We start from the raw sequence: 25,816 nt of genomic DNA on the forward strand, positions 1-25,816 counted from the left end.
CCAGTGGTAATTTCATGTTGCATCACTTAGGGATCTCAAACTAGGTTGTAGGTATTCCCTTTATTATCCTGCAACTCGCCATATGACACGTGCCCACTCCAAGGCTTGTCGTTGTCAGAATAAGCAGCTGGTGGAAGTTTGAACGGCATTCGAATATACGTCACTCCACCTTCAGTACCTGCATCACTAAGATAGCTCGGCTTCATCTTGGTGTTCGGTCTAGGTGTTACGAGAATACCCAACTCGTAGCTATTTACTTCATACTGACTGGGATCATTGTTAACAAACTTGTTACCTTTTCTACTACCCCAAGCCTGCTTGGACAAGTTATGACTTCCCATATAACACCATTTAATGGTTTCCCAATTGTCACCATTATCGCACATGTATAGTTTCACATGTGGCATCACCCTTTCTCTTCCTGTAAATACTTTAACATCGCCCGAATCCCATTTTTTATGATAAGGCTTGATTGCTTGGTTATAATAATTCTTGTGAACATAAGATCGCGAGTAATCGAAGTGGATAGCTTGGCCGGCAGCAAAACCAACAGTACTAGCAGCAACTTCATCAACTGAGGGAAAGACAATGGATGGTGTATAATTATGTTTCAGTTGATGACGACGCAAGCTTTGGGCACCTGGAGCCAACAAGCAAAACTTTTCATTTTTTGAAAATAGCATTGGACAAAGCAAATGTGTAAATACCCCTGCGGTGGCGCCCTTCTCAACCGCAAACGGATATGAAATTGCAGATGTTTGAGCCAAAACGTTGAAATGGTGAGACTTATCCCTATTATCAATCAAGAGGTCATTGCGCTTGCATGCATCAAATAGGCTTCCATACCCATAATGAGGTTCTTCATTGTTTAGATCATAATGTCCTGGTGATGATGCAATTAAGTCGACGTCAATTCCCAGAAAACTAAATGTTTCCAATGCTGTAGCAAGAGTATCTATTTGAGGCTTCTCATATGTGCGTAGATACCCAATCAAATCGCTTTTAAACTTTATACTTTTTGTCCCTGTGGTATTCCCACGAGCCAATCGCCCCGATCGCCAAATCATTTGCGTCAAACCACCAAAATCAAGCTTTGTCAAGTTGCAAGACATGATAATCACTTCAGCCGAATTGCCATGAAAAAAGTTGATCATCATCTTTGTATGATGAGTACCAAACCTACTCGGTATATTTGCCTGTACTTCCAGAATATTGTAGCTCGATTTAATTGACTTTGTCTCTTCGTCAGCAGAGTCTAACAATTTATTCCCTGTAATGAAAACCAATTTTCTTTTCCTGGCTGTAAACGTAGGATGCAAAAACGATAGAAAGAAAGGGAGGTCCACATTAAAATTAAACTGATATGTTTCCTTCAATTCCAGCGATCCAATTAAGTCATGAATTCGAACTGTATCCTGATTGACACGCGTAAGGTCTTGTTCAGGATAACTTGGATTATGCAAAAGCTTAATCTGAGACGAGAAACATGATACTGTTGTTGAATTATTCCCTAATGGCTTTGTTTCCTCGTGGTGCGCACTATCATCTTGGACTCGTTCGGATTCGTTTTTAAATCTTTTGGCCCAATGTTCAGATGCTGCTTTGAAAGCATCAGATTTTCTCTTTTCACCCATGGAGCAGAAACGGCTAACCAGTTGCAATTCAATAAGTAATGGACGAAATCAGTATTGACCTATGTTGCATTTGATGGTAAGCGTTGGACGTGGAATTGATCAATTGAAATTCAGTTGTTCATCCAAATTTGGCAAGTTTTAAGCATCAAAGAAGAAAAGATCAAAAAAAAAAAATTAAAAAGAAAAGCTGGAGACGCATTTGGTGGGGGGAGGAGTGCAAAGTAACCTAATTCACTGCCCTTCTAGGCCCGCCCCCTAATGAGTGAAAGATTGTGTTTGACGAAAAAATTGAAAAGCACAAGCCAAGAGTCCTTCTCTTTATTAACATGGTAAGCTCTTGCTTAGATTTTGCAGGAGCCGCAAAATCGAACTAATTCATTGACTCTGGAGTATGAGGTCTCACACTACTAAGGGTTACCCTAAAGTAGCGGAGATAACTTCTTCACCTATACTCTTGCGGTAAGTACCCCAAAATCCTACAATAAACTAACGCAACATACTTCCAGTCAAGCCACTCAAAATTGACGAAGAGTTAATTTCGCCTTTCAGCTTAGTGAAGGCAATGCACTTTCTATTGAAAAACTCCGCTCTCGTTTAGTATTAACAATCTCAAATTTATGCCACGAGATTTATAAATTGGTCGCACCGGCTCGGAAAATAACACAAACTCAGCCACTATTGCTCCTTTCCAAAGGGTCCCTCATCCAAACCCCCCTGCAAATGACAATTCAATTCAATTACAGAGACAACGAAATCGTCTCGTCGCCAACTGTAATAGTGAGCGGTGCAACAACTTCGGGAACCCAAAATGGAATTATATGCTTCACAAACAATGACAACCGGGTGTTTCCTCCTCAATATTTCGAAGTCAACAATGGCCAATTTAAAGCATTGGTACATGTCTCGCCAGGTGAACCCAACCAATTTCGCGTTGAAGTGATGGATAATGGAATAATTTCAAGCTTTGGTTTCTCTGAGTACAAGAATGGTAGACCAAATATAGTTGACAGAGGACAGTTGATTCTTATCTTCAATCCTTTGCCTCAAAACAAACCAGTGCACATGTGTCTAATTAGAGCTCGGGATTCACCAAACACATATGATATGCCACAATACCGATTGGCACGACGTGAGCAGCCAAACTTGGAGAACGCAGTGAAGAAATTGAAAGTTGCTGCTCGGTTAATGCAAGCCTACACACAAGACGAAATGAGAACTGTTGGGTTTAGCAATAGGACTTTTCAATTTGTCGAGGAAACGACTCTGGATCAAACAATATTTGGATATAAAGTGCAGTCGCCAACACCTCATCAAGAGGTTAAAGTTCACGTATTGACAAGTCCCAAAAGCGTTGCTGAGTTGCGGAGCCCCGATTTAGCTCAACAGAACCCTTCTGCTAAAGATAAGGGTGGGCTTTTCAGCCACGCAATAGATTTAATAAAGAAATCAGATATATACGATTCAAAAAGAGGGACAGCTATTCAATGTGCTGTGATGTACTTGGACTCAACTTATGACACAAAGAACAACTTGATTTTGACACATGCGGCACTCGGTGGTGGTGATAGTGGGGTTAAATTAGCTATTTTTGGGTCTCACGGACTACACGCTTATCCGCAAAACTTTCCATTAGTCACTCCCTCTTTCTTGGATAGCACAAAACTATCCACGAACGAGGTAGCAAATGATTGTAATGAGTGTGGCACTAGTTGGGAGTGCTTGAATATTTGTCTTGGAGCTTTCATGCATGAAATTGGTCACTTATTGGGCTGCCCACATCAAGTTGATGGGGTAATGCTTAGAGATTATATATGGTGGAATAGGTCATTCATGACTAGAGAGCTCGAATGCTTAAGAACACATTCCCCTGGGGTGCTCATCGATAGGAATGGCCAGTGGCCCAAAGTTTGCCACTGGAACAGACTAGATTTGATTAGATTTTTATACCATGACCTGTTTTCGTTACCTGTTGACAAGTTTCAAAAAGTGCACAGTACGACAATGAAACCAGATTCACTGTATACAGATCTGGCAGTTCCGCTGCTGTATTCACTGCCTGGTAATGGTGCTGTTATGATGTCGGATGCAGGAATTTTTATAGTGGAGATTGTTGATGGAGATTTGACTCGGTACCATGAACCTTATTTGCCTTTGGAATATGGCGGTAATGGAGTGGTGCACCAATGCACGATAAATTATCCAGAATATCTTTCCAAATTGAGGTCTGCTAAAAGGGATGCAGGGGAGGAGTATAAAGTCAGAGTAATGTCATTAGCCGGTGACCTCTTCATCAATAACTTCAAAAAACACTGCTCACCACTGGAACAGGATGTGGTGAAAAGCGATTTTGGTTTTGGTCGTGGGGAATTGACTGGATACAAAAGTGAACTATTGGGACGTGCCAAGGGTGAAATGCGTGTTGCTGCTTTTGATTTGGCAACCGTTTATAGGGTTCGAGTATATTCTGGTCGAGCTCTAGATGGTGTTCGATTTTATTTCAAGACTGGTGGAGTGTCTACTGGGCATGCACCAAAGGTGCCACCGAGAAATTACCTCAAAAAAGTGTTTGGTCATCATGACGAACATCATCATGAAGAGCATCAACAAGTTAATGGCGAAGTGAAGGATGGCTCGTCTTTAGTGGGTAAGGAGACGGGATCGTATTCTGACTTTGAATTACAAAACGGTGAAGAGATTGTGAGGTTTAATATCAGAAATGGTGCTTGGGTTGATGGAATACAAGTTGTGACAAATAGAAATAGAAGCTCTCCAATGTTTGGAAACGCTCAAGGGGGCCACTTGTCGTCTTTGATGAAGCCGTCGAAGGATGCTGAGATAGTTGGTATGTATTTCTATTTGGGAGGTTGGTTAGACGGATTAGGGTTAATCTATACGTATAAATAGTACATGCTTGGATTACGGAAGGACAAATAGTTAGACACAAATGTTTTAACTATAGTGCTCATTCTTGAATTCGCTCTAGAACTTTATCTCTAGCTTGAAAATACTCCACTGGATATTCCTCAATAACACCACTTTTCTGGCTTTTAATCAAGGACGCCGGAAACGATTTCCGATCACCATGCTTCAACCTCTGTAATCGTTTTTCAATCCCTCTTATTTCATTCCGTAGTCTTTCAACTCTACTCAACTTTGAATTGTCTTTGGCTGCAAAATAAGTGTCACACAACGATTGAATCGTCACTAGTTTTGCGTGCAAAAGGTTGGTCTTGTCAAGCAACTTTTGATTCTCATTGTTCAAGTTCCCACTAATTTGTGCTTCAAGAACTAGGGCCCTGTCAACATCACTAGAGTCTAGCGACAGTAGGATCGTATTGGAAAAATATTTTGCATGATTACTCAAACTGCTTGGATCGTGAAACTGAGAATCGAGGTTGTTGTTTGTTCCGTCGATTGTAGAATTGTCTTGATCACTCAGAACGTAATCATCATCCGACGAAACTTCGTTTGAGTTTTCAATAGAGTCCGCCTCGGTGTTTGCCCTTATTGTCTTTGCATTCTTCAACTCTTCATTAGTTAAATTCGTATCCCTTTCACTCATGTGTATTTTAATGTTTTGGAAAACAAGAAAAAAATCAAAAACAGCACTGAAAATATTTCCTCGCGATAACAAGAAATCACACACACCAAAAAACCCACACTGGTCGGCAACTTGAAGAGCATGTCTTCTTTCCAGTTACAAAACTCCGAGGTATTAGCGAGGCTAAAACCTTTTGGAATTCTGTTTGAGAAGTCACTCAATGATTTAATTAAAGGGATTCGAGCACACTCAAAGGACTCACCAGAGAGTCTTGCAAAATTTTTGGATGCAGCCATTCAAGAATGCAAAACTGAGTTATACAGTACTGATCTCGAGACCAAGGCAATGGCAGTTTTGAAGCTAGCTTACTTGGAAATGTATGGGTTTGATATGTCGTGGTGCAATTTTCAAATACTTGAAGTGATGTCGTCTAACAAGTTTCAGCAAAAGCGAATAGGTTATTTAGCCGCAATTCAGAGTTTCAAAAGCGAACAAGATTTGCTCATTCTTGCAACAAACCAGTTCAAGAAAGATCTCAACTCATCGCTGCATGTTGAAGTGGGATTGGCTTTGAGTGGAATCGCCACAATTGTAACTCCTAGTTTGTCCAAGGATATCAATGATGATGTATTAATGAAGTTGAATCACTCCAAGCCTTACATCAGAAAAAAAGCCATCCTTGCAATGTACAAGATCTTCTTACAGTACCCCGATAGCTTAAGAGTAAATTTTCACAGGATTATAGAGAAATTGGATGACACTGATGTTGCAGTTGTCAGCGCTACGGTCAATGTAATTTGCGAATTATCAAAAAAGAACCCAAAATTGTTTCTCAATTATCTACCGAAGTTATTTTCCATCTTGGAGGAAACCAAAAACAATTGGTTGATTATTAGAATTTTGAAATTGTTTCAAAGTTTGTCAAGAGTAGAACCAAGAATGAAGAAGAAAATATTACCTGCCATAATGGATCTCATGCAAAGAACTCAAGCATCTTCCCTCATCTATGAGTGTATAAATTGTGCGGTCAACGGACAGATGTTGTCAGTGGAGTCTTCCAAGGACAAACAAACAGCCAAACTATGCATCCTTCAGTTGATGAATTTTTTCAAAACCAAGGACTCGAATTTGAAATTTGTTGGATTGATTGCTTTGATCAACATATTGAAGATATTCCCAGTTTTCATGCATAGTGTAGAGGGTGTATCCGATGTGATCATGGACTGTCTAAATGATCCTGATTTGATCATAAAGAAAAAAGCTCTAGAGGTTTCAAGCTACTTAGTAAACGACGACAATATTGTTGAAGTGATTAAGGTGATGCTACTTCAATTAGTCCCAGATAGTAATAATGTGGACGATTCGCTCAAATTGGAGGTTACGACCAACATATTGAAGATAGCATCGAAAGACAACTACAATAACATTCCCAATTTTAAGTGGTATGTTGCCGTCTTGAAAGATATATTGAACCTTACTTTATTGCCAGTGGCGCCCGGCTCCTCTGCACCTGTTTCAACAACTGCGTCGAAAGAGATTGCGACTCACATTGGCAACGAAATTCGAGTACTTGCGACCAAAGTCCCCTCCATACGACCTGTTTTGTTGGAAAAAATTGTGGTTGAAGTGGTTTTGGATGAAAATGTGATAGCATTCTGTCCATTTATTTTGAAAGATGTCTACTGGGTTTTAGGAGAGTACATTGATGAATTTCAAACAGGCGTGGATGATGACGATGAGGTGGAAGTTGAAAACAAAGAGTTGGTTGTTAATTTGGACAAGAAGTTGTGCATTTTCAACACATTGGTTAATCATAACATCGATAAAAAGTTGGGACTTGGAACATCTGGTCATTTCAAGATATCATCCATGTTGCTAACCCTACAGGAGCCTCAAGTGTTGTCTGTCATGATCCAAGCTTTGGTTAAGCTTTTTAATCGGATCATCTACGATTACACTTGCGTGTATTCAAACAATGGCGAGTTTTCGGACTCAAAGTATTATGAAATGAGTTATCACCTTTACAAATTAATTGAATTTTTGACTAATTGGGAGAAGCATTACAATTATGAGGTCCAAGAACGAGCTCTATCATGGTTGGAATTTTTGAAGCTTTGCCAAGAGGCAATGATTGGTGAGGATTTGTCCGAGATAAAGAAACTTGAAGCAAAGGACGTATCACATTATGAAAACAATACTACGAGAGGTGACCTTGAAGAGGAAGATATATCTGACACTGAACTGGAGTTAGAGTCTAGCTCGGATGATAGCTCTGGCAGCGATGAATATGAAAATTTAATCTTTTCTGACGATGAAAAACCGTCCAGAACCAATCCTGTTACAGATTTTGAGCCGAACCCCTTTACGGAGCAAGAATCAGAAATAAACAACCCATCTAAAAAGCTTCCTGGATTATTGAGTAATGTTTTGCCATCTTTTTTCAAAGTTTACATGTTGAAACCGATTGCCAAAAATGCTCAACGCCATATTGGTCTCCCAGAGGATTTGGATTTGAACCTGGTAATCAATGAAATGCCTCATGCTGATGAAGAGCTTGCTACCAATGAAACTTACGAACTATTCCTTTCGGACACAGATAACTTTGAGGAGGATTTGATCCAGTTGTCAAGTAATGAAACGGATAACAAAAACCGTACCAATAAAGAGGCACGAGCACTTCGTTTGAAGGAGGATCCTTTTTACCTTGAACCAGAAAGGAAAAGCAAGATTAAAAGCAAAACCTTGGGAATGCTGGATGAAACGAACTCGCTCAACTCGAAAACAGCTAGTTTGTCTTCAAGAATTGAGGAGCCAACAAAACCAAAAAAGAAAAAATCCTCGAAAATCAAGAAGGAAAAAGTTCTCATACTTGATGAGGAGTCAGTCGAAGGTGAGGTGGAAGCCGCTAATGAGCAGAATAATCAATCTAGCACGAAGCGAAAAGGAAAGAAAAATGCCATAAAGATTGACTCGTCGAAATTGGATAATTTTGATCTTCTTTCAGCGGCGCCAGTGAATTCTTCAAATGAGGAATACGACGTTGACCTAGACGCTTTACGAGCAAAATTATCACAAACTTCGATCGAGAAACCAAAGAAGAAAAAAAAGGTCAAAAAGAGCGAGAAGAGTGAGAAAGAGCAGCTAGTAGGCTCCAATGAAGCAGTAGATACCAAAGGTGAACAAAAGGAAGAGGAAGAAAGGCCATCGACGAAGCAATCTTCCGCCACTGACTCCTCAGTGATCACAGTGAAACCAATGAAGAAAAAGACTAAGAAAAAGGCGATAATAATTGAATGATGAAAATGCATTATATATATAGACTTTGGATTTTAAATAATCATTATGTAAACCTAGTCTCCAGAAATCAATGGTGTTTCTTCACTGATCACCTCAACCTCTGTATCAGTTTCAACGTCTTGCACTGTTTGCACTGGTGGATGGAAATCCTCATTTGGCTTAACACCCGGTGCATATGAATACCCCACCTTTTGCAAAGTCTCAATCATGTCACTTCTAACTTTTTCACAACATCTGGTGACATCTTCGCTCGTTTCCAAATCCTTGGTGGACACTGGGGGCAATACCTCGATATGAATCTCCCCCGTGTTGAAGATTTTTCTTTTGGCATTAAAGATGGTAGAGGTGTTTGAAACTACTACCGGTATAATAGGGATTCCAGCTTGTCTTGCCAAATGGAAAGCTCCCTTCTTGAATGGCAACATACTCAAGGTTTCGGTACCTGATCTGGTACCTTCTGGGAACATGAATAAAGCACGGTGTTGTCTTTTCAAAACTTGTAATGCACCTTCCAAAACCTTTTTAGCTTTGCTCGATCTAGCCCTGTCTAAGAAAAAAGTGCCACTAAGAGCCATGAACCATCCCAAAAAAGGTACGTAGGCTAATGACTTCTTGCTTGTCACAGTGTAACCACGTTGGAAAATTCTACCCAATACCTGAATATCCAATGCAGACTGATGATTTGAAACAACAATCGCTGGCAAATCCTTCAAGTAGTGTTCATTCTTGATCTTTATATTGATACCGAGGACGAGTTTCAAAGAATAAAAGAAGGCTCTAGCGACCGTATATTGTGCGTAATCAACTTTGCCCACAAGTCTCAACACTATCGATGCAATAACCCCATAAAGTGCACAACCGGCAATAAGTGTGCCGAAAACAACTGATTTCAAGTAGAACTTGACCGTTTGGTAGAGTGAGCCTGCCATTTGAACGTGGTGGTGGTGCAAAAGGGGTGGGGAAGAAACTAGCGAGTGTGGAATGGTGATGGGTGAATGTTTGAAATCTTTTGATTGGGCTCATGATATTTTCCTTTTTTTTTTTTCTCTTTTTTGTGTGCGTTTCCAAGTTGGGTAAATCTGCGTTGTGAATTTTGTTGAATTTTGAAATTGAAATCTCTATTTTTTACTCCCTCTGCAGAAGCATGATTATTATGAGAGAGATGTAGAAATTACCGAGGTACTACAGGAATGGTCGCATTGCTTTGGTGGAGCTGTGTATAAAATTACAACTGATACATGACAGATCAAATTTCGTTGAAAACTCTATTCATTTGAAACTATTTAGATTTGTGACCGCGCTTAAATGATTTTGGTATAGCCGCATCACCAACAGGAATCCAAACTTCGTCATCTTTTGCTTCTTCTGGGATATGTAGGTTCTTGAAAGCTTCTTTTTTCCACTCTTGTAAATGTTTCTTCTTTGCGTATTTACGTTTATCCTTGAGACGTAGTTCCTTTGGACGATATGGAGCAAATTTTTTGATACCAATAAAATTATTCAACTGCTTGTCGTCAGCAAGTAATATTTCTCTCGTGGACAACCCGAACGATTCAGGTGAAACTTCTCGATACTTGAATTTCAATTCACCCGCATCCTTCTTGCGACCACGCTCCTCGTTCTCCTCCTCAACTTCCTCTTTCAATTTAAGAGTATTCGATTCTATAATTTCTTGCGCTTTGGCTCGTAACGACTCTTTTTCTTTCTTCGATGACTTCTTCTCCTTTAATTTTTCCTTTTTTGCTTTCTTCTTCGGTGGTTCCCCCTCGAGATCAATATTGTCGGCGTTATCCCCCTCACCGAAATCTTCACCCATGCCCTCCATCAAATCGTCATCCCAAGTTGGCTTTTCAACTTCAGCTCCATAGTATTGCTCATTGAAAATTTCTGCCATTTTGTTATCCCAATCAGCATCGTCAAAATCGTCATTCAATAGTGAATCTCCAAATACTTTTTGAATAACCTCGTCACTCACCTCATTCCCAACCGCTTCCTTAATCTTTGATAAACGATCAACCAACTTGTTTAATTTTGCAGTTTTCTTTTTCTTTAACAATGCAGCCTTATGTTCTTCTTCCTTTCTCTTTTCTTCATTGGCTTTTTCCCTTGCTCTTTTACGTGAGTTGGTCTTGGACCTTCGCAAAGTGGCTTGATTTCTTGCGTATGAAATGATCTCCGTCGAATTGGCATCCTCAAATCTAAAATTATAAGCATGCTCAAAATCTTCCACTGCATCATCAAAATCTTCTTCATCGTTTCTATCTATTTGATCAAGGTCAATGACTTTGTCCCCCTTTTTAGGTATCCATGCTTTTCGGTCCAAGAAAGCCGAGAGGAAAGCACTTTGATCCTTTTCGGGATCAGGTAGGCTCTGAATGTTCTCCTCCTCTTTTTCGCTCCTGTCTTTCTTTTTCAAAAACCCATCGTCTTCGCCTTCTTCATTGAAAGCACTGTTTATATCCTTCAACAATTTGTCCCTCTCTTCTCTTTGCTCAGTTGCGAACGACTTCACGCCATCAACTGTTTCGTTTTCGTCGAATTCCTTGTAAGAGCCGTCAATCAAATTTTGACGATGGTAGTCTTTTAAATACATAGGTTTCTCTCCTTGTTTCTTGACAAGCACTTCATCTGAGTCGGGGTCTTTGAAAAATTTCAAGTTTGGATCAAGTAGTGATTTAGGGTCTGATCTAATTTTTGACAAAACCTGGTTAATACCTTGCTCTACTTCATCTGTGATTAAATCTCCGTATTCATCTTCTTCCTCGTTTTCTGAAGAAGATGATTCTGAATCGAATTCTGCTTGTGGCTCATTGTCAAATGGTTGTGTGTTTTCCCTTGTATCAACCGTTGCATTGCTTTCAACAGTTACGTTGCCTTCAATGTCTGATTGCTTTAACAATTGCTCCTTGGCTTTCTTCGCCGCCGACTTCTTCCTAGGCATGTCTGGCTTTACAAATACTCTTCACTTGTGTGAGTGAGTGATGATCATCTAAAAAAGTGCAAAAAAAAAAAACCACAGATGTGTGCGCGCTACCCAAGCTTACATCAAGCTCGTATTTTGAGTACACCTTCTATAAACTCCAAATCTGAATGGTTAATATCAAACCAGTCAACTATTTCATAACGCGAAAAGGAAGTACTGTCGACAACTTCAAAAAGTATAGTCTCACCAACAAATGCCCTGAGCTCCTTTGAAGGATGATGTTTCAAAATCCACAAAAACCTATCGTACACTCTCAACCGTAATTTTGGACACCTTTGTGATATATGAACAAAAATTTGCAAGACCGTCTTGACTCTGGTTAAGTTTCTGGTGTTGATGTGTAAGTTGTAGCATTTCACAAATAGCTCTTGGTAACTTGGCTTGTTTTCAAATTGATAATTTGCGTCAAACATTTTTAAAATCATTTGCAACACCATAGACACAAGTTTTACATCTCGTTTGCTGGCGTTTTCAGTTCGATTCAAGAACCCGAGCAAGATGTTAAAATCTCCCACCTTGGGTCTGTAACTCAATAGCTCACAAAACGCTTCATTGATGATTTTAATATTTCCAATAAACGAACCACATGTGAATGTAATACCTCTCCAGAATTGAACTCTTGACTCTTGATCCTCTAGTCCGTGGTAATATTGTAATAACCTTGCCCAACTAAAGTCCAATCCTGTCAACACTGTGAAAGAAAGTTGCCGAATTTTGTCCATCAATTCACCACTCAATCGTATCAATTTTAATTTGATACTCTCATCCAAGAGCCCAATCTTCAGCACCAAATTGATAGCAGCTATTCGTACCTTGGAACCAACGTCACCCTGATCAGTGGTTGTGTAGTCGTCAAATAGGCTATATATATCCTCAAGCTTGAAATACGTGGGCAAATTCTCACCAAGGTTAGTGATCATATTTGCACGAACAACAGCATCGACGCGCTCATCTTTCATGATGCTTATAAGCAGTTGGTATTGATTACGATCAAGATTTGGAAAGTAGAAAACCGTACACGAAAGATTGCGATCATGAGGCAAGTGGTATAATACTTCACGCATGGGCAATTCCTTTTGGTGTGAAACTACCTCTCTCATCTCTCCAACAAGGTTGCCATACTTCAGAATTTTCAACAAATTGTGCCAATCTAACTCGCTCAACTGCTTATATTTCAAAGAATAAAGGTACCCCTTTACCATATCTAGTTTTGATTCATCAAATACGAAATTGTCAAACGCACAGTAACCTTCATTAAATGCGTCCAACTGGAATAGAATGTGCCACTTGTTTGCCATTTTTAACTTGGATCGAATTTCGTCAAAATTTGCTGTCGTTTTAGGAACTAGTTCTAATGCCGGGGGTTGGTTGAGTAGCTTGTTTAAGTAGTGACCATCTCCATCCTCCTCACATATCGAGTCAACTAGTGGTATAATGAGAAAACTTAAATCAATATCGTGATAGAGGACATCAATGAATTGGTAGTTGACGTGCTGATCTAGACGCAAATTGCCCAACTTGGCGACAAAATTTACAATGAACTCGCCCTTGTCAGTAGCTTGAACAAGATCTTTGCCAACTCTGCCTAACATTTCTTGTATAACTGCAATGCTACATCTTTTCAACAACAATTCGTCAAACACCAACATCTGTAACAAGTCTGCAAATACTTCAGCTAGTGTGGGCCCAGCGTGCTTGAGGTTTCGAACAATAGACCATATTAAAAAGCAAGCTGAATCTCTGATTTGACTTCCTATCAAGATTGTTCCCTTGGGAACTTTGAAAAAAAGATGCTGTCGAGCAAGCTCAATACAATCTATTTGAAACTGTACTGGTAAATTCTTAGACAAAGAGATATACCCCAAGGACAACAAAACGGTGTGCAATTTTGGTACATTCGTTTCTTTGGGATCGACTAAATCCAATATAAACTGGATCAATTGATTTTGATAATTGACAGCTGTGTAGGATAGTTGTTTGGTAATGGTGGATAATGCCTTAGCCATGGCATAGCGAAGGTTGGTTTCAAAAGTCACATCACTCAATAATATGTCATTTACCAAGTTGTTTATCAATTCAGCCGCGTTGACAAACAGTCCTCCTGTGATATGACTTACAGTCAACTTGCTCAAAATTTTAATGGAGTAAACTAAGCTCATATTTGAGATTTGCGATTCTAAAAGATCACCTATAATGCAAGAGTATACCCCTGTAACATGCGACTGACTAATTTGAACTCGCTTTAGTAGTTTGTTCACTACCAAGAATGTTCCTAACTTTTGACTAGAGCCCCCTTTCGGCCAATAATTTACCATGGAATCCAAAAATGAATCAAGCATATCCAGGCAATCAGGTCTAGATAGTAGCCTCGAGTACAAGATCAGAGCAGCAACCTGGGTTCTTGAAATATTAGCAAACCTCGTTAATGAAACTTGCGCAGTTTTCTTCAACAGTTCAGGTAAATCAACTCTGATGGTCTTTATTGGGAAAGGAACTATGACCAAATTGCATAACCATAGTAGGCAAACAAACCTCACCGCCTCGCTTGAATCATGACACCTTTCGAGTAGACAATCAAAAAGATATACATCACTCGAAAAGAACAATGCCACAGTTTTGAAAGTGCACACTCTAGCAATCGCGTATATTATATTCCCAATGAATTCACCAATCAATACATTTTCAAGAAATAATTCACTTAACTCCTTTACATAAGATCCGAGCTGCTTTTCAAGCAATCTTGGCTGTAGCTCGAATTCGTTAATAATGGCGACCAATTTAGTCGTCAATGATTGGTAAAGGACGCGTCTGTTACTCTCTGATTCTTTCAACGCATGCCTGAGTGAAGCGATTAAATTGCTTATTTCCGCGTGTAATTGAGGGCTTTTTTTGATAACCTGGATGTTCAAGTCATCCATTTGTCAAAAGGTCGTTGTTGACACAGTGCACACTACCAATGTGTTCGTGAAATAATACGAAAAAGTAAAAAAAAGAAAAGGAAAAGTGAACAGTCATCGGCTGGACCTAGGAACAAGAGGGATAAGCTAATCTTTTCTTTAACAATGTCATCCACCAGGCAGCTATACTACAAAGTCACACAGATACGTTCTTCAATAGGTATGCCTCCAACTACACGACACACGTTGGAAGCTTTGGGGTTAAAAAGAAGAAACCAAACAGTATATGCAAAATGTGATGTGTCGTCCGCTCATTCATTAGCAAAAGTCAAAGAACTTGTGAAGATAGAAGTCACCAATGAGAAAAAGACTAGGGAGGAATTAAATCGTGAACGAAAGTGGAAAAGTGGATATGAGGTTATTCCACAAGGTACGAGGAAAGTTTATGAGTAGAGGATATAATTTGTAAATAGTTAGATCAATCGATCAAAGATTATAGAGTTCGACCGAAGGATCGGAGATTGGATTCTGGATCGTCATATACACTTTAAAACTGTAAGTTTGATCTCTTTGTTTCAGAAGTTCAGTATGAAGGGAACTTCATGGGCTCTTTTATCATCACATTGATTATGATTGGTTGTATTCAAAGTTATTCCTGCATAATAGCTTTGATGTATTACTGAAAAAAAAAAAAAGAATACAATGAGGTCTAACCAATTGAGAGATTTGAAAAAAAAATAACATCTGATGCAACCATAAGATTAAACCCAAGTTCTACTATTCTTGTTAGCACTACGAGTCATTCAAAAACCTCCAGTCAGTTGACATCATATTTATTCTAACAATCCATTGTTTGACACAAATCAGCAACGAAAAGAACATATCTGAGATAGCATCACATTTGCTGGACTAACACACATACAACATCAAACAATAATTTATTTATTAAACACATTTTCTACTTATATTCCAAACAGATTTGACAATGTTCACATATATTAAAGCAAGTCAGCGAAATAGGCTAACCCAATCGCTCTTCACGACTACTTTTGGTATTTGTTTTTTGCTAGTAGGTGCTAACTCAATCATACCATGTCCGGTGGATAGTCGCTATGATAGTGAGACAAATGAAAAGCTACAAAAGCAAGAAAAATATGTAAATAGGACACAACAATAAACATAGGGCTTGTTAGGGATTTGTTGGCTTTGCGATTCACGTTGCAACGCTGTTGACACTCTTTTGATTTGGCATTGTGACATAAGAATGGATTTATTGAGTTCGAAGTGGCGTTGAGAACGAGCTTACTCTAATCAGTACACAGTACACATATGTTTATTTCCTAGTACTCCAACGTAAGATCTTTCGCGTAGTGGAAATAAAAATGAATTGGAATAATGGTGATGTGTCTGTAGTCTGATAGTGGTGTCTTTTGGTTACTGGAAAACACTTAGCAGTACAAGGCTCAAGTTTGCAGGTTGTTCCGGATGGCACGTGCCTCAACAATAACAACTTTACAAAAGTCCCGCACGAGTAGACCTTTTTAGATCAGATTTTCGGATAGGGTACCATGTTGGGCCACGCGCTTGTGTAATGCTTTCAATTGTTCGCCCCACACCAATGAGGACAATGTATGAAAAAAGTTGCATTTGTAAATTTAGCTGTCTCTGTTGGTAGGGTCCCTAGTTGGGAACTTTTTTGCACCAAGAACTTTACGCTTCCGCCATGTTATGGGAGATTTGTCAAAAAAAAAGTTGCTAATTCACCGTATACGGAATCATTCACTTTTTTTGAGCTTTTTCTCGATAACGGTATCCACACGAGTGAACAATCTGATGTCAAATAAGAACGCTTCATAAACCTCCTCCCCCTTGATATGACAAGGCTGCTTCAGCTTTCAATCGTATTGGCACTGAAGTTGCGAAAAAAAAAGGAGAGAACACAAAATTGAAAAATTGCATTTTTACCCAATATAGCCAAAAGATAAATATTGGATGCAATTATATAAAACCTATCCAAATTTATAGGATTTCAAAAAATCTTCTTCTCTTGACCAACCTGTTATTGACACCATTACCAACTATGAGACCATTGAACAATATACTGAATGAGCTGCCTCGAAAACAGCAGCACAATACAAAGACTTCCCCCGGCTCACAAACAAGTTATGACTACAATGACGAACCCGTGGGTAAAATCTTCACTGATAAAAAATTTACAAACCCATTACACGATATTTTAGTCAATAGCCGGAGAACTTTGTCAAGAATCAAAATTGAGCTTCCACAAGCTTCCTTGAACAATCTCAACCAACCAGCTATTCAAAATAAGGCGAATTTCCCAATTTTTGAAGACAAACAAAAAACGTCACCATGGACTACTTCACGACAGACAGAACAAAACTCGCCAACTCGCAGAAGGGGTAAAGTCGACGACGATCTTGCTTGCCATGCAAACAATATACTTCGTATGGCCATCGATTCCACAATGATGAGTTCCATGAATTCAGTAACGTTGCAAAATATCAACAGTGACTCATTTGAGGAAAATGCAAACTCAAACGGCAAAGTACCAGAGACAATTGAAATCAATGAAGAAGAGATTCGAGCCGCAATAAGTGGATGATGATTCAATATACAGGAAAAATTACTTTCAACTTGGCCAAGTCGTCCAAATCATAAGTTGCATGATACTTACGGTCAAGTTTCGGGCCAGTTACAGCCAAAAAAATATCCTCATTTGTATCAACACCAAGTAGATTGAGTTGCGTGCCAACGCTATCATTTTCGATTAGTTGTTGCTTTAATCTTCCAATGATTCCCTTGTTTGGCAAGTTTTGGACAGTTTGCTTCATAACTCCTCGCAAAGTGATATGGTCTTTATAATATTGCTTTAAAAAATATAGCACCGATGGTTCGTAATAGCCCCTCAATGCGCAATTTATCATCCATGAATACATCTGCGGAGATGGTTTAAAACCAATACTTTTCATATAGTTAAGGTAATGTGATGCACACCGTTTCGAAGAAGACTTGGATAGGGAGTACAAGATCAGATTGAAAGATAGCTCATTCAATTCTTTTATGCTATCAGGGGATACGTAATGTATTGCCGATAGTGTTTGTACCATCCCACTGTGGTTCAAGTACGTGGCCACATAATTCAATAAACAATCGATGAAAATCTTTGCTGTTGTTGGATGTAGATGCTGGACATAGCTCATGATTTGAACAACAAAGTCATGAAGAACAGTAGTCTTTGCTAGGGGAAGAGCTTGACCATCGCTTTGTGGGTTTATGATATCAGCCTCGGACATCTGGTTATTCAATTTGTAGCTTGCAAATTTGTGATTCATTGCTTGGAACAAATCGGCAGAAATCGTATCGCCATTCATTTCCTTTTTCGCAAATACATCAATCAAATCCAAAATATTTTCAAAAGATGATTCATTGCTTTCGATGCTATAACAATGACTTTCAATAATTCTGACACAAAGATCCTTATTCAAAGCTGAGCCCCCTGCAACCACTTTGTGAAAGAAATGACTTTCAATCAAATCAATCGTCAGGGTAGTATCTCCATGCATGGCCAATACTTGAAGTACATGCATTAAGAGTGTATTTGTCAATGAGTTGAGCATCTTATTTGAGTTGGGAATCAAGGACAAGACAGCTTCTTCTAGGGTGATCCTCCCACCCGAAAACCCCTTCATAATGTAGCGCAAGTACACTTCTTTTACTATCTTATAATCATTTACTTCTAAACCAACTTGTAAAATTTGTGTCCACAATTCATCTGAAAGGTCAACTTCCTCATTTGCAAAGTGTTCAAACACCGTATGCAACCTCGTTGTATCCCTGGTCTTGAGTAGCGTCTCGAATACTAAAGGTAACGGAATCTCCGAGTCTTTGAGGAGTTGAATCACATATTGAGAAGCATTCTCTTCTTGACTGGTATTCAATAGCCAGCTAATGTAGCTCAGATTGTATAACAGCACAAACTCTTTCTTGAGCAATTTTTTGCAATTGAGATTGTAGTTCAAAATTCCGACTTGAGATTGGTTGAATCGAAATTGGTAGACATATGCCCAATCTACAAGGTTCCTCGCTCTCATATTCTTTTGCGCCTTTCTAACCAGCATATACATGTTGTTGGTGATATTGAAGTCACATTTAGCACAGTCTTTGAGGAACGTACTGAATGCAGAATTTGGAAGTTGATCAACGAATACAATGAAACTCTCCCGATCATAAATTTCGGACAAAGATTGTAGGGTTTTGGAGCTGACCGGTAACTCATTGGAGTGCTGGGGCAATCTAGTCTCTGGTATTGAACCTCTCCGATTATGCACCACAATACTATGCTGCCTCAAATGTATGTGGGAAATTGTAGCACGAAACTTGAAGCGCCAGCTCAGCATACCCACTGGGCGTAATTGAGGCGACCGGTACTTGTCAAAGGTTAAGGAAGATATGTTGAAGAATCTCCATCGATGAATTGTGCCAAACATGTAGAGCACAGCAGTCCTAGAACCAATTTTTTTTTTTTTTATCTTGCTCTCTTCCCTACTCTCCTGCTCTCCAAATTGGTATTAAAACAATATCACTAACGATGTCGTCTATTTCTCGGAACTTTGCAACGGCAGCCAAGGTAAAACCCCAGTTTAATGTGTTTGACAGATCTGCTAAACTTTTGCAGCGGTCAAGGACACCGAAACTTGATCCTGGATTATCACGAAAGAAGGAATACTTGAGAGACGAAGTTGCTATTGAGACAATTGAGCGATTGGCCTTCATTACTAGACCATTCGACAAAGCTTTAGATTTTGGCAGTCATAGTGGAAATTTGCTAAAACAGCTTTGTACAAAGAGTTATGTTTCACGACAATTGGAAGGCGATGAGATTGAGGAAAAAATTATTGACCAATTGAATAAAGACAAAGATTTAGTTCGAGCCAAGATCAAAGACCTTGTGTTGTTTGATTCTTCAAAGGAGTTGTTGGATCGAGACATTGACCAGAAATTAGACTTTCAGTTTCCAGGAACAGTGACAAAGGTTGTTGGAGATGAGGAGAAATTCGATCACGAAATACTAAAAAAATCAGATGTATTTGACTTGGTAGTATCTAATTTAAGTTTACACTGGATAAATGACCTACCACAGAGTTTAGCAAACATCAACAGGATACTAAAACCTGATGGCTTGTTTATGGGCACTCTCTTTGGTGGTGATACCTTGTACGAACTACGCACGTCATTGCAATTGGCCGAGCTCGAAAGGAAAGGAGGAATCTCTCCTCGCATGTCACCATTGGTTCGTTTGAATGATGTAGGGTCCCTTTTGAATAAAGCTGGCTTTAGCATATTGACAATTGATTCTGAGGATATCGTTGTAGGGGGATTTCCTGATATTGTTTCCATATGCGAAGATTTACAAGCTATGGGAGAGCAAAACGCAGTCTTATCTAGAGCACACAACTTACCCAAAGACGTGTTGTTGGCAGCTAATCAAATTTACAAAAGTTTGCATGGGGAAGTACAGCCTGACGGGCAAGTGCTACTTCCTGCCACGTTCAACATCATCTTCATGATTGGCTGGAAAAAGAGTGACACGCAACCCCAGCCGTTGCAAAGAGGAACAGGCGAAGTAAACTTAAAAGAAGTGTTGCAATGAGGGATAATGGTGTATATATAATGGGGGGGTTATGTAAAAATGAGAATTTGGAATGACGCTCTCTTGCTTCCTTATCGATATTGTACGATTAACTATGGCATAATGTCTCAATACAAAAGCGATGGTAGAGCAAATGAGTTACGTGACAAATACAAGATATTCATTGGAGAAGAAACATCACCACCGTAAAATGATAATACTTTTTGTGTCAAGTTACGGAAAGTAATGCACGGCTAAAAAAAATAAGATTTGCTTTCCGTGTTGCAGCTTGTAGCAATACTGTTGTACTGGGTGATACTTAACACGAAATAAATCAACAGCACCGCATCGCTGACACAACATGCAGACAGAGCTTCTCAATACCAATGGATTCGAAGAGAAAAGAACAATTCGATGGAGTTTCCATTACTAAGTCAAGTAGAGTCTGTTTACACAAAAGTAGAACATATTGCCTGTTTCGGATGTGGTTTTGCAAATCCGTCTAGAACAATGTCATGTATAGCCTTTTATAATCCACAAAATTTGTAAGCAATAGAGAGCAATGTATGACTATTAACAGCCTATAAATACTCTCTACAATTTCATGCGTCTCTTTTTAATCTCTTCAGGCACCTCCAATTAACTTCAACAATGGTTAAAGTACTACTTGCTATTAGTTCATACCACGGTAAATTTTATCCAGAGGGTTCCAAAACAGGAGTTTATTTCAGCGAAGTATTGGAGCCATACACGGAATTCACCAAAGCAGGTTATGAAGTAACAATTGCGTCCGAAACGGGGACATACGGTTGGGACGGCCATAGTATAATTTTCGAAAGTTTATCATTCCACTTGGGGAACATTTACACAGCTTTTCTCAACAAAAGTTCAGCATTTAGTAAAGCAATGAGGAATGTGAAAAAGGCATCAGATGTAGAAGATGAAAAGTTTGACATCTTTTTCGCTAGTGCAGGTCACGCTACGTTGTTTGATTACCCAAATGCTAAATCATTACAGAAAATTGCTGCCGATACTTATGATAACGGTGGCGTTGTGACTGCAGTTTGTCATGGTGGTGCTATTTTTGAAAATCTTATTGATCCAGCAACTGGTGAACCATTGATTAAAGGCAAAAGAGTGACTGGTTTCACTGACAGTGCAGAGAAAAAGTTGCATCTCACAAACTCAATCAAAAAACACAACTTGCTCACAATGGAGGGTGTTGCCAAAAAAGAGGGAGCTACATATGTGCCGCCTAAAGGAGATTGGGACTCGTTCACTGTCATTGATGGTAGACTCGTAACCGGTGCCAACCCACAGTCCGCTGAAAAGGGAGCCAAGGACACTGTTACAACCTACGAAAAGACAAGAAACCCGGCGGCGTAAGCTCTAGTTAATAATCTTCTTAAAATACATAATTAAATTCATCCTAAATATCTTCGATAGTTCTATAAACTGGCGTTTCTCCAGCACCCTTTTCCACCTTGAAGAAGTCGGGTCCCAACTCTATTAACCCTGTCTCCGCAGCATACACTGCCCAGTGATCAGTCAATTCTTTCAAAATTTCGGGCTTCTTCTCAGTAAGATCTTCAGTTTCACCTGGATCTTCAATGATGTTGAACAATTGCCATTTTTCAGGACCAAATGGTTTGGGAATGTACAATGCTTTATACTGGCCTTTTCTAATTGCTTGCTGACCAAACAATTCCCATCCAGTTACAGTATTTTCATCATGCACGAAGGATGCCTTTCCTGAAATGTAACTTGCCCATGATTTACCACGTGGAATTGCAACATCTCTTCCTCGGTAGGTTGAGCCAGGATGTTTTATACCAGCAAGATCCAACACAGTAGGCAATATATCCATCACCGTTGTAAATTGTTTGAAAATTTTACCGTGTTGATCCTTCAACAATGGCGGGTAATGAACAATCAAGGGACAAACAATGGCCCCTTCAGTCGACCACGCTTTGTACATCGAATGAGGTGCAGTAGCTGCCTGTGCCCATTGATCTCCGTAGAATGTAAAAGAGTTGTAGTTTCCGATGTTTTCAAAAGAATTATCGTAATATTTTTCAACAAACGATTGGATTCTCTTATTGGTTAATGGCAATGCCTCCATTATCATACCTTCAGCCCCATTATCAGACATGAACAAGATGAAAGTATTATCCAACTCATTTTTCTTCTTCAAATGGTCAATCAATCTTCCAATTTCCTCGTCCAAAATCTCAACCATTGCAGCGTATGTCTGAACAATTTTGGTTTCAACAGCTTTCTCTTCTTCAGTCAAGTCTTTCCAATCCTTACGAATGGTTGTAATTGGGTGTGGCTTGATATCTTTCTCAATGATCCCCAACTTTAAAGCTCTTGCCAATCTCTTTCTACGCAACTCCTCGGGACCGGAGTCGTACACACCTTTGTATTTGGCAATTCTTTCTTGTGGGGCCTGGTATGGCCAATGCGGAGCAGTGTAAGTGACAAAGCCAAAAAAAGGTTCATCTTCTGGTGTCTCATCAATAAACTCAATTGCCTTATCGGTAAAGTTTGTGGTGGAATAAAAATCATCAGGTAAATCCTTCTCTGGATTCAACTCTTTGTCATCGGCAACATAATAGTTGGGCAAGAATGGAGCCTGCTCTCCAGTCTCGTCACGAGTTATGTACTTGTAATGATTACCAGCACCAGGCAACAAAGTCCACGATCTCTTGAATCCTCTCTTGATTGGCCAATAAGGTTCCTTCAAACCCAAATGCCACTTGCCCGAAATGAACGTGTGATAGCCGTTATCTTGTAAAATCTCAGGCAAGGCAACAACCCTATCATTCAAGTACCCTTCATAGCCAGGTTTACCCTTAAACTTGTCACCTTGACGTGAGGCAAACTCAGCCATCTGGCCCAAACCTGCAATGTGGTTATCGGTACCACTCAACAACATAGATCTTGTAGGGGAACAAGCTGAAGCTGTGTGGAAATCAGTTAACCTGATTCCATTTTCAGTAGCCAACTTGTGTAAATTGGGTGTATTGATTTCACCTCCAAAAGGTGATAAATCAGTGAATCCTAGGTCATCAGCCACGATGATTAGAAAATTTGGTCTCTTTTTCTCAATTGTCATGGTTGTATACGGCGAAAATGATGCGGTAACTCAGATTGGAAAGAAATCATTGTGCCGGAAACTGTATACCTTTTTATAATCAATTGATGACAATGATAATATGCCAGCGCCACAGTTTTTCATGTTGATGAAAAAAATGGTGTGATTGACGTGCGTAGTGAAGAAAGACCAGGAGGTACTGTACTGTGATTTGCTGAGGACAAATTGAATATTTGATTGAACCTAGCCGAGTCACACATGATGATAATGATATGAGGACAATAGTGATGATGCAAACAAATTGTTTGACGTCGAGTATATGGGAGATATAATTCGCAAAACTGGCTACGAATCTACCGAGCAAAATGGATTGTTCGTTGGTGCGGCTTGCGTTTTGTGTAATTGTCTTGCACCTCACTCTTTATAAGTTCCTGAAGTTTGGCTCAATTGAAAAGGAGGGTACATCGGAGCATATATATATATATATCTATGAGATGCTATTTGACCCCACCCAAAGTTTGTGGACAATTTGTCATGCAATATGATGGTATTTATGATATGTTCACCTTGTAAGACTCTAGACGTTATTTTTCAGAAAATAAACCAACATCAGGTTTTGGCATTAGCACCCTTGCATTCAAAATTGCAATATGTGACCAAGCGAAAGCTATACAAAAACATCTATGTGTATAGAGTTGGAGAAGTATGTAGCATCAGCTGTGAAGCAAATGCTGGGCAAAAACGCAATTTCAGATACCCTAGGAATATTAAAACTTAAAAAGTAATCGCTACACAATAATCTCGTCACAAACATTTGAGCGTTACTTAGCAAGAATGGATGGAAATATAAAAATTATTCATTTCGAAGTTAAGGAGCATTACGTTGTATTGCTCGATTGCTTATTCAAGCACTTTAAAAATACAAAGAACCTTGAGTTTGATTCAGATTGCACAAATGCGCCTAATGAATATTTTGAAGATTTAGGTCTATTTTCATGTGTCGGAATAGCTATTATGGGCGATTCGACGCTAAATACCTTTTATATTCTTGATGGGTTTAGTTGGCGCCTTATGAAAAAGATTAAACGAGACATTTCAAAGTTCAGAATTAAATATCTACACAAGGCTCAAACTGTTCAAATGATTGCCCTGTTACCCAATCTAAATACCTTGTACATCTACGAGTTGGGAGATTTGTTAGAGAGAATCTTGGTTTTGGTCCGAAGCTTAAATAAAAAAAGTTATATTTGTGTGGTTTCATTTCCCCACTGAACCAGTTTATAATCAGCAAGTTTCTCAACATTTCAAGATTTAAGGAGCTATTTATTCAAGGCAATCTAGGACCAAATGTTGACGGATTGTTCTCCCCTCGCCCATTAGACACTGTCTATGCAAACCTTGTTCAGCTAGATATCGACCTGGATAAATGTTATCTCAGAGCACTTGCACGCTCCTTAAGTTTTAGCATCCGTACAAAACTTCAGCTGTTATTCTTGGTGCAACCGAGATCGGTTTGAAAGAGCTATATTCCCCACCTATGTAACCTATTTTACAATGCTAGCATCAACTGGTGGCATTCGCGAGACTGTATTCTGGCTCGCCAAATATCTCTAGGTATAGCTTCTATCTTTAGCCCAAATCTACCTCCGGGGGCTGATGGATACCATCATCAAAATGATGATGCAAAATGGGTTGGAGGAAAGGATTCTTTATGTGTGTTATATGGGGATAAAATAATTGATATTAAGCTTCAAAAAATGTATTCGAATTCTGAATTGGTCGTGCTATCTTATAAGTCATTAGGACCATCAAAAGTCCACCCCGATTATCTGCTTTGAGTGTTTATTTGTACGTATTTATCTTTACCGAATTGAAATTACGAATTCCTTTGCTATATTTTTTAAGGCGCAACCTCCACCACTACCAATGGTCGTACATGAAATAAACAAAGAGATGACATGCGATCTTGCGAAACAAACAAATACCATTTTTTTCACTGAATTCCAATCAATATGCCCTAGCATGTGGAAAGTGTTATAGCCTCCTGATATTTCTCAAGCTACATAAAGCAGTACCCAAGACAAAAACAAACTTTTAGAGCTGTGGCACGAGTATCTCATTGGCTGGGTATGATTAATGCTTGCTGGCAGTCAAATTGGATTTATAGAATACCCAAACAAAGTAATGATAATGTTATTACCACGCCTTACTTATAAAATTGGGATTGAAACGTGTATTACATAATACCGTTCAGCTTCATTATATAAGCACTTACCAATAATCAGTGAGACAAAACATTTCCGCCCGATCGGAATAATAACTTGTAATTGCGTGATTTTACAAAATTCTCTTGCAAGAGGTACATTTCCTCGGTAATATCAACAGTAAGGGAGAAATATGTTCGTATTGATTTGAGTTCTCGAGTGTGTTGACTACAGATGCCAAGGGGTTTCACAAGCAACCGGATATGCAACTGGGTTCGTGATCTATACTCCTAATTCGATCATATGATTTTATAATGATCTGTGGCTCGAACTAGTCTGTTCTTCAGTATGCATCTATCTCCAACCAAGTATTTGAATAGGTCATCACGGTTAGAGAGAAGTCTGTTCTGGTGTGTTCTTCTGTTGGTTAGGTACGTATTTTCCTTCTCCATTATTCTTGTACAACGCCATTGAGTCAAAAGCCTCACTGAATTTATGACACAAAGCACATGT

The 25,816-nt window shown here is 39.2% G+C and overlaps 16 protein-coding genes across 16 annotated transcripts; 9 read left to right on the forward strand and 7 right to left on the reverse strand. All coding sequences in view use genetic code 12, as the record gives it.

Annotated features, from left to right (window-relative positions):
• Positions 1-35: 35 nt before the first annotated feature.
• On the reverse strand, positions 36-1,634 carry CPAR2_102960 (uncharacterized protein; the record flags this gene model as incomplete). Its single annotated transcript, XM_036812321.1, has 1 exon — positions 36-1,634. The coding sequence occupies one exon, from the start codon at positions 1,632-1,634 to the stop codon at positions 36-38; it is 1,599 nt and encodes a 532-aa protein (XP_036663441.1).
• A 720-nt stretch (positions 1,635-2,354) lies between these two features.
• CPAR2_102970 (putative metalloendopeptidase) lies at positions 2,355-4,538 on the forward strand (the record flags this gene model as incomplete). The annotated part of the gene is made up of 1 exon (XM_036812323.1): positions 2,355-4,538. The coding sequence occupies one exon, from the start codon at positions 2,355-2,357 to the stop codon at positions 4,536-4,538; it is 2,184 nt and encodes a 727-aa protein (XP_036663442.1).
• Positions 4,539-4,596: 58 nt separating this feature from the next.
• On the reverse strand, positions 4,597-5,196 carry CPAR2_102980 (uncharacterized protein; the record flags this gene model as incomplete). The annotated part of the gene is made up of 1 exon (XM_036812324.1): positions 4,597-5,196. The coding sequence occupies one exon, from the start codon at positions 5,194-5,196 to the stop codon at positions 4,597-4,599; it is 600 nt and encodes a 199-aa protein (XP_036663443.1).
• A 120-nt stretch (positions 5,197-5,316) lies between these two features.
• APL5 (Apl5p) lies at positions 5,317-8,472 on the forward strand (the record flags this gene model as incomplete). Its single annotated transcript, XM_036812325.1, has 1 exon — positions 5,317-8,472. The coding sequence occupies one exon, from the start codon at positions 5,317-5,319 to the stop codon at positions 8,470-8,472; it is 3,156 nt and encodes a 1,051-aa protein (XP_036663444.1).
• A 53-nt stretch (positions 8,473-8,525) lies between these two features.
• SLC1 (1-acylglycerol-3-phosphate O-acyltransferase) lies at positions 8,526-9,401 on the reverse strand (the record flags this gene model as incomplete). Its single annotated transcript, XM_036812326.1, has 1 exon — positions 8,526-9,401. One exon carries the CDS (start codon positions 9,399-9,401, stop codon positions 8,526-8,528), a length of 876 nt encoding a protein of 291 aa, XP_036663445.1.
• A 350-nt stretch (positions 9,402-9,751) lies between these two features.
• On the reverse strand, positions 9,752-11,413 carry CPAR2_103010 (uncharacterized protein; the record flags this gene model as incomplete). Its single annotated transcript, XM_036812327.1, has 1 exon — positions 9,752-11,413. One exon carries the CDS (start codon positions 11,411-11,413, stop codon positions 9,752-9,754), a length of 1,662 nt encoding a protein of 553 aa, XP_036663446.1.
• Positions 11,414-11,517: 104 nt separating this feature from the next.
• Positions 11,518-14,373, reverse strand: CPAR2_103020 (uncharacterized protein; the record flags this gene model as incomplete). The annotated part of the gene is made up of 1 exon (XM_036812328.1): positions 11,518-14,373. One exon carries the CDS (start codon positions 14,371-14,373, stop codon positions 11,518-11,520), a length of 2,856 nt encoding a protein of 951 aa, XP_036663447.1.
• A 144-nt stretch (positions 14,374-14,517) lies between these two features.
• Positions 14,518-14,805, forward strand: MRPL33 (mitochondrial 54S ribosomal protein uL30m; the record flags this gene model as incomplete). The annotated part of the gene is made up of 1 exon (XM_036812329.1): positions 14,518-14,805. The coding sequence occupies one exon, from the start codon at positions 14,518-14,520 to the stop codon at positions 14,803-14,805; it is 288 nt and encodes a 95-aa protein (XP_036663448.1).
• Positions 14,806-15,337: 532 nt separating this feature from the next.
• On the forward strand, positions 15,338-15,529 carry CPAR2_103040 (uncharacterized protein; the record flags this gene model as incomplete). The annotated part of the gene is made up of 1 exon (XM_036812330.1): positions 15,338-15,529. The coding sequence occupies one exon, from the start codon at positions 15,338-15,340 to the stop codon at positions 15,527-15,529; it is 192 nt and encodes a 63-aa protein (XP_036663449.1).
• A 903-nt stretch (positions 15,530-16,432) lies between these two features.
• Positions 16,433-16,975, forward strand: CPAR2_103050 (uncharacterized protein; the record flags this gene model as incomplete). Its single annotated transcript, XM_036812331.1, has 1 exon — positions 16,433-16,975. The coding sequence occupies one exon, from the start codon at positions 16,433-16,435 to the stop codon at positions 16,973-16,975; it is 543 nt and encodes a 180-aa protein (XP_036663450.1).
• A 4-nt stretch (positions 16,976-16,979) lies between these two features.
• On the reverse strand, positions 16,980-18,770 carry CPAR2_103060 (uncharacterized protein; the record flags this gene model as incomplete). The annotated part of the gene is made up of 1 exon (XM_036812332.1): positions 16,980-18,770. The coding sequence occupies one exon, from the start codon at positions 18,768-18,770 to the stop codon at positions 16,980-16,982; it is 1,791 nt and encodes a 596-aa protein (XP_036663451.1).
• Positions 18,771-18,961: 191 nt separating this feature from the next.
• CPAR2_103070 (uncharacterized protein) lies at positions 18,962-20,023 on the forward strand (the record flags this gene model as incomplete). Its single annotated transcript, XM_036812334.1, has 1 exon — positions 18,962-20,023. One exon carries the CDS (start codon positions 18,962-18,964, stop codon positions 20,021-20,023), a length of 1,062 nt encoding a protein of 353 aa, XP_036663452.1.
• A 630-nt stretch (positions 20,024-20,653) lies between these two features.
• Positions 20,654-21,388, forward strand: GLX3 (glutathione-independent methylglyoxalase; the record flags this gene model as incomplete). Its single annotated transcript, XM_036812335.1, has 1 exon — positions 20,654-21,388. One exon carries the CDS (start codon positions 20,654-20,656, stop codon positions 21,386-21,388), a length of 735 nt encoding a protein of 244 aa, XP_036663453.1.
• A 43-nt stretch (positions 21,389-21,431) lies between these two features.
• On the reverse strand, positions 21,432-23,120 carry CPAR2_103090 (uncharacterized protein; the record flags this gene model as incomplete). Its single annotated transcript, XM_036812336.1, has 1 exon — positions 21,432-23,120. The coding sequence occupies one exon, from the start codon at positions 23,118-23,120 to the stop codon at positions 21,432-21,434; it is 1,689 nt and encodes a 562-aa protein (XP_036663454.1).
• Positions 23,121-23,643: 523 nt separating this feature from the next.
• CPAR2_103100 (uncharacterized protein) lies at positions 23,644-23,877 on the forward strand (the record flags this gene model as incomplete). The annotated part of the gene is made up of 1 exon (XM_036812337.1): positions 23,644-23,877. One exon carries the CDS (start codon positions 23,644-23,646, stop codon positions 23,875-23,877), a length of 234 nt encoding a protein of 77 aa, XP_036663455.1.
• A 56-nt stretch (positions 23,878-23,933) lies between these two features.
• On the forward strand, positions 23,934-24,371 carry CPAR2_103110 (uncharacterized protein; the record flags this gene model as incomplete). The annotated part of the gene is made up of 1 exon (XM_036812338.1): positions 23,934-24,371. The coding sequence occupies one exon, from the start codon at positions 23,934-23,936 to the stop codon at positions 24,369-24,371; it is 438 nt and encodes a 145-aa protein (XP_036663456.1).
• Between the last annotated feature and the right edge of the window lie 1,445 nt (positions 24,372-25,816).

The sequence above is a fragment of the Candida parapsilosis genome, contig 005569, assembly GCF_000182765.1.
Source record: "Candida parapsilosis strain CDC317 annotated contig 005569".
Classification (NCBI taxonomy): domain Eukaryota; kingdom Fungi; phylum Ascomycota; class Pichiomycetes; order Serinales; family Debaryomycetaceae; genus Lodderomyces; species Lodderomyces parapsilosis.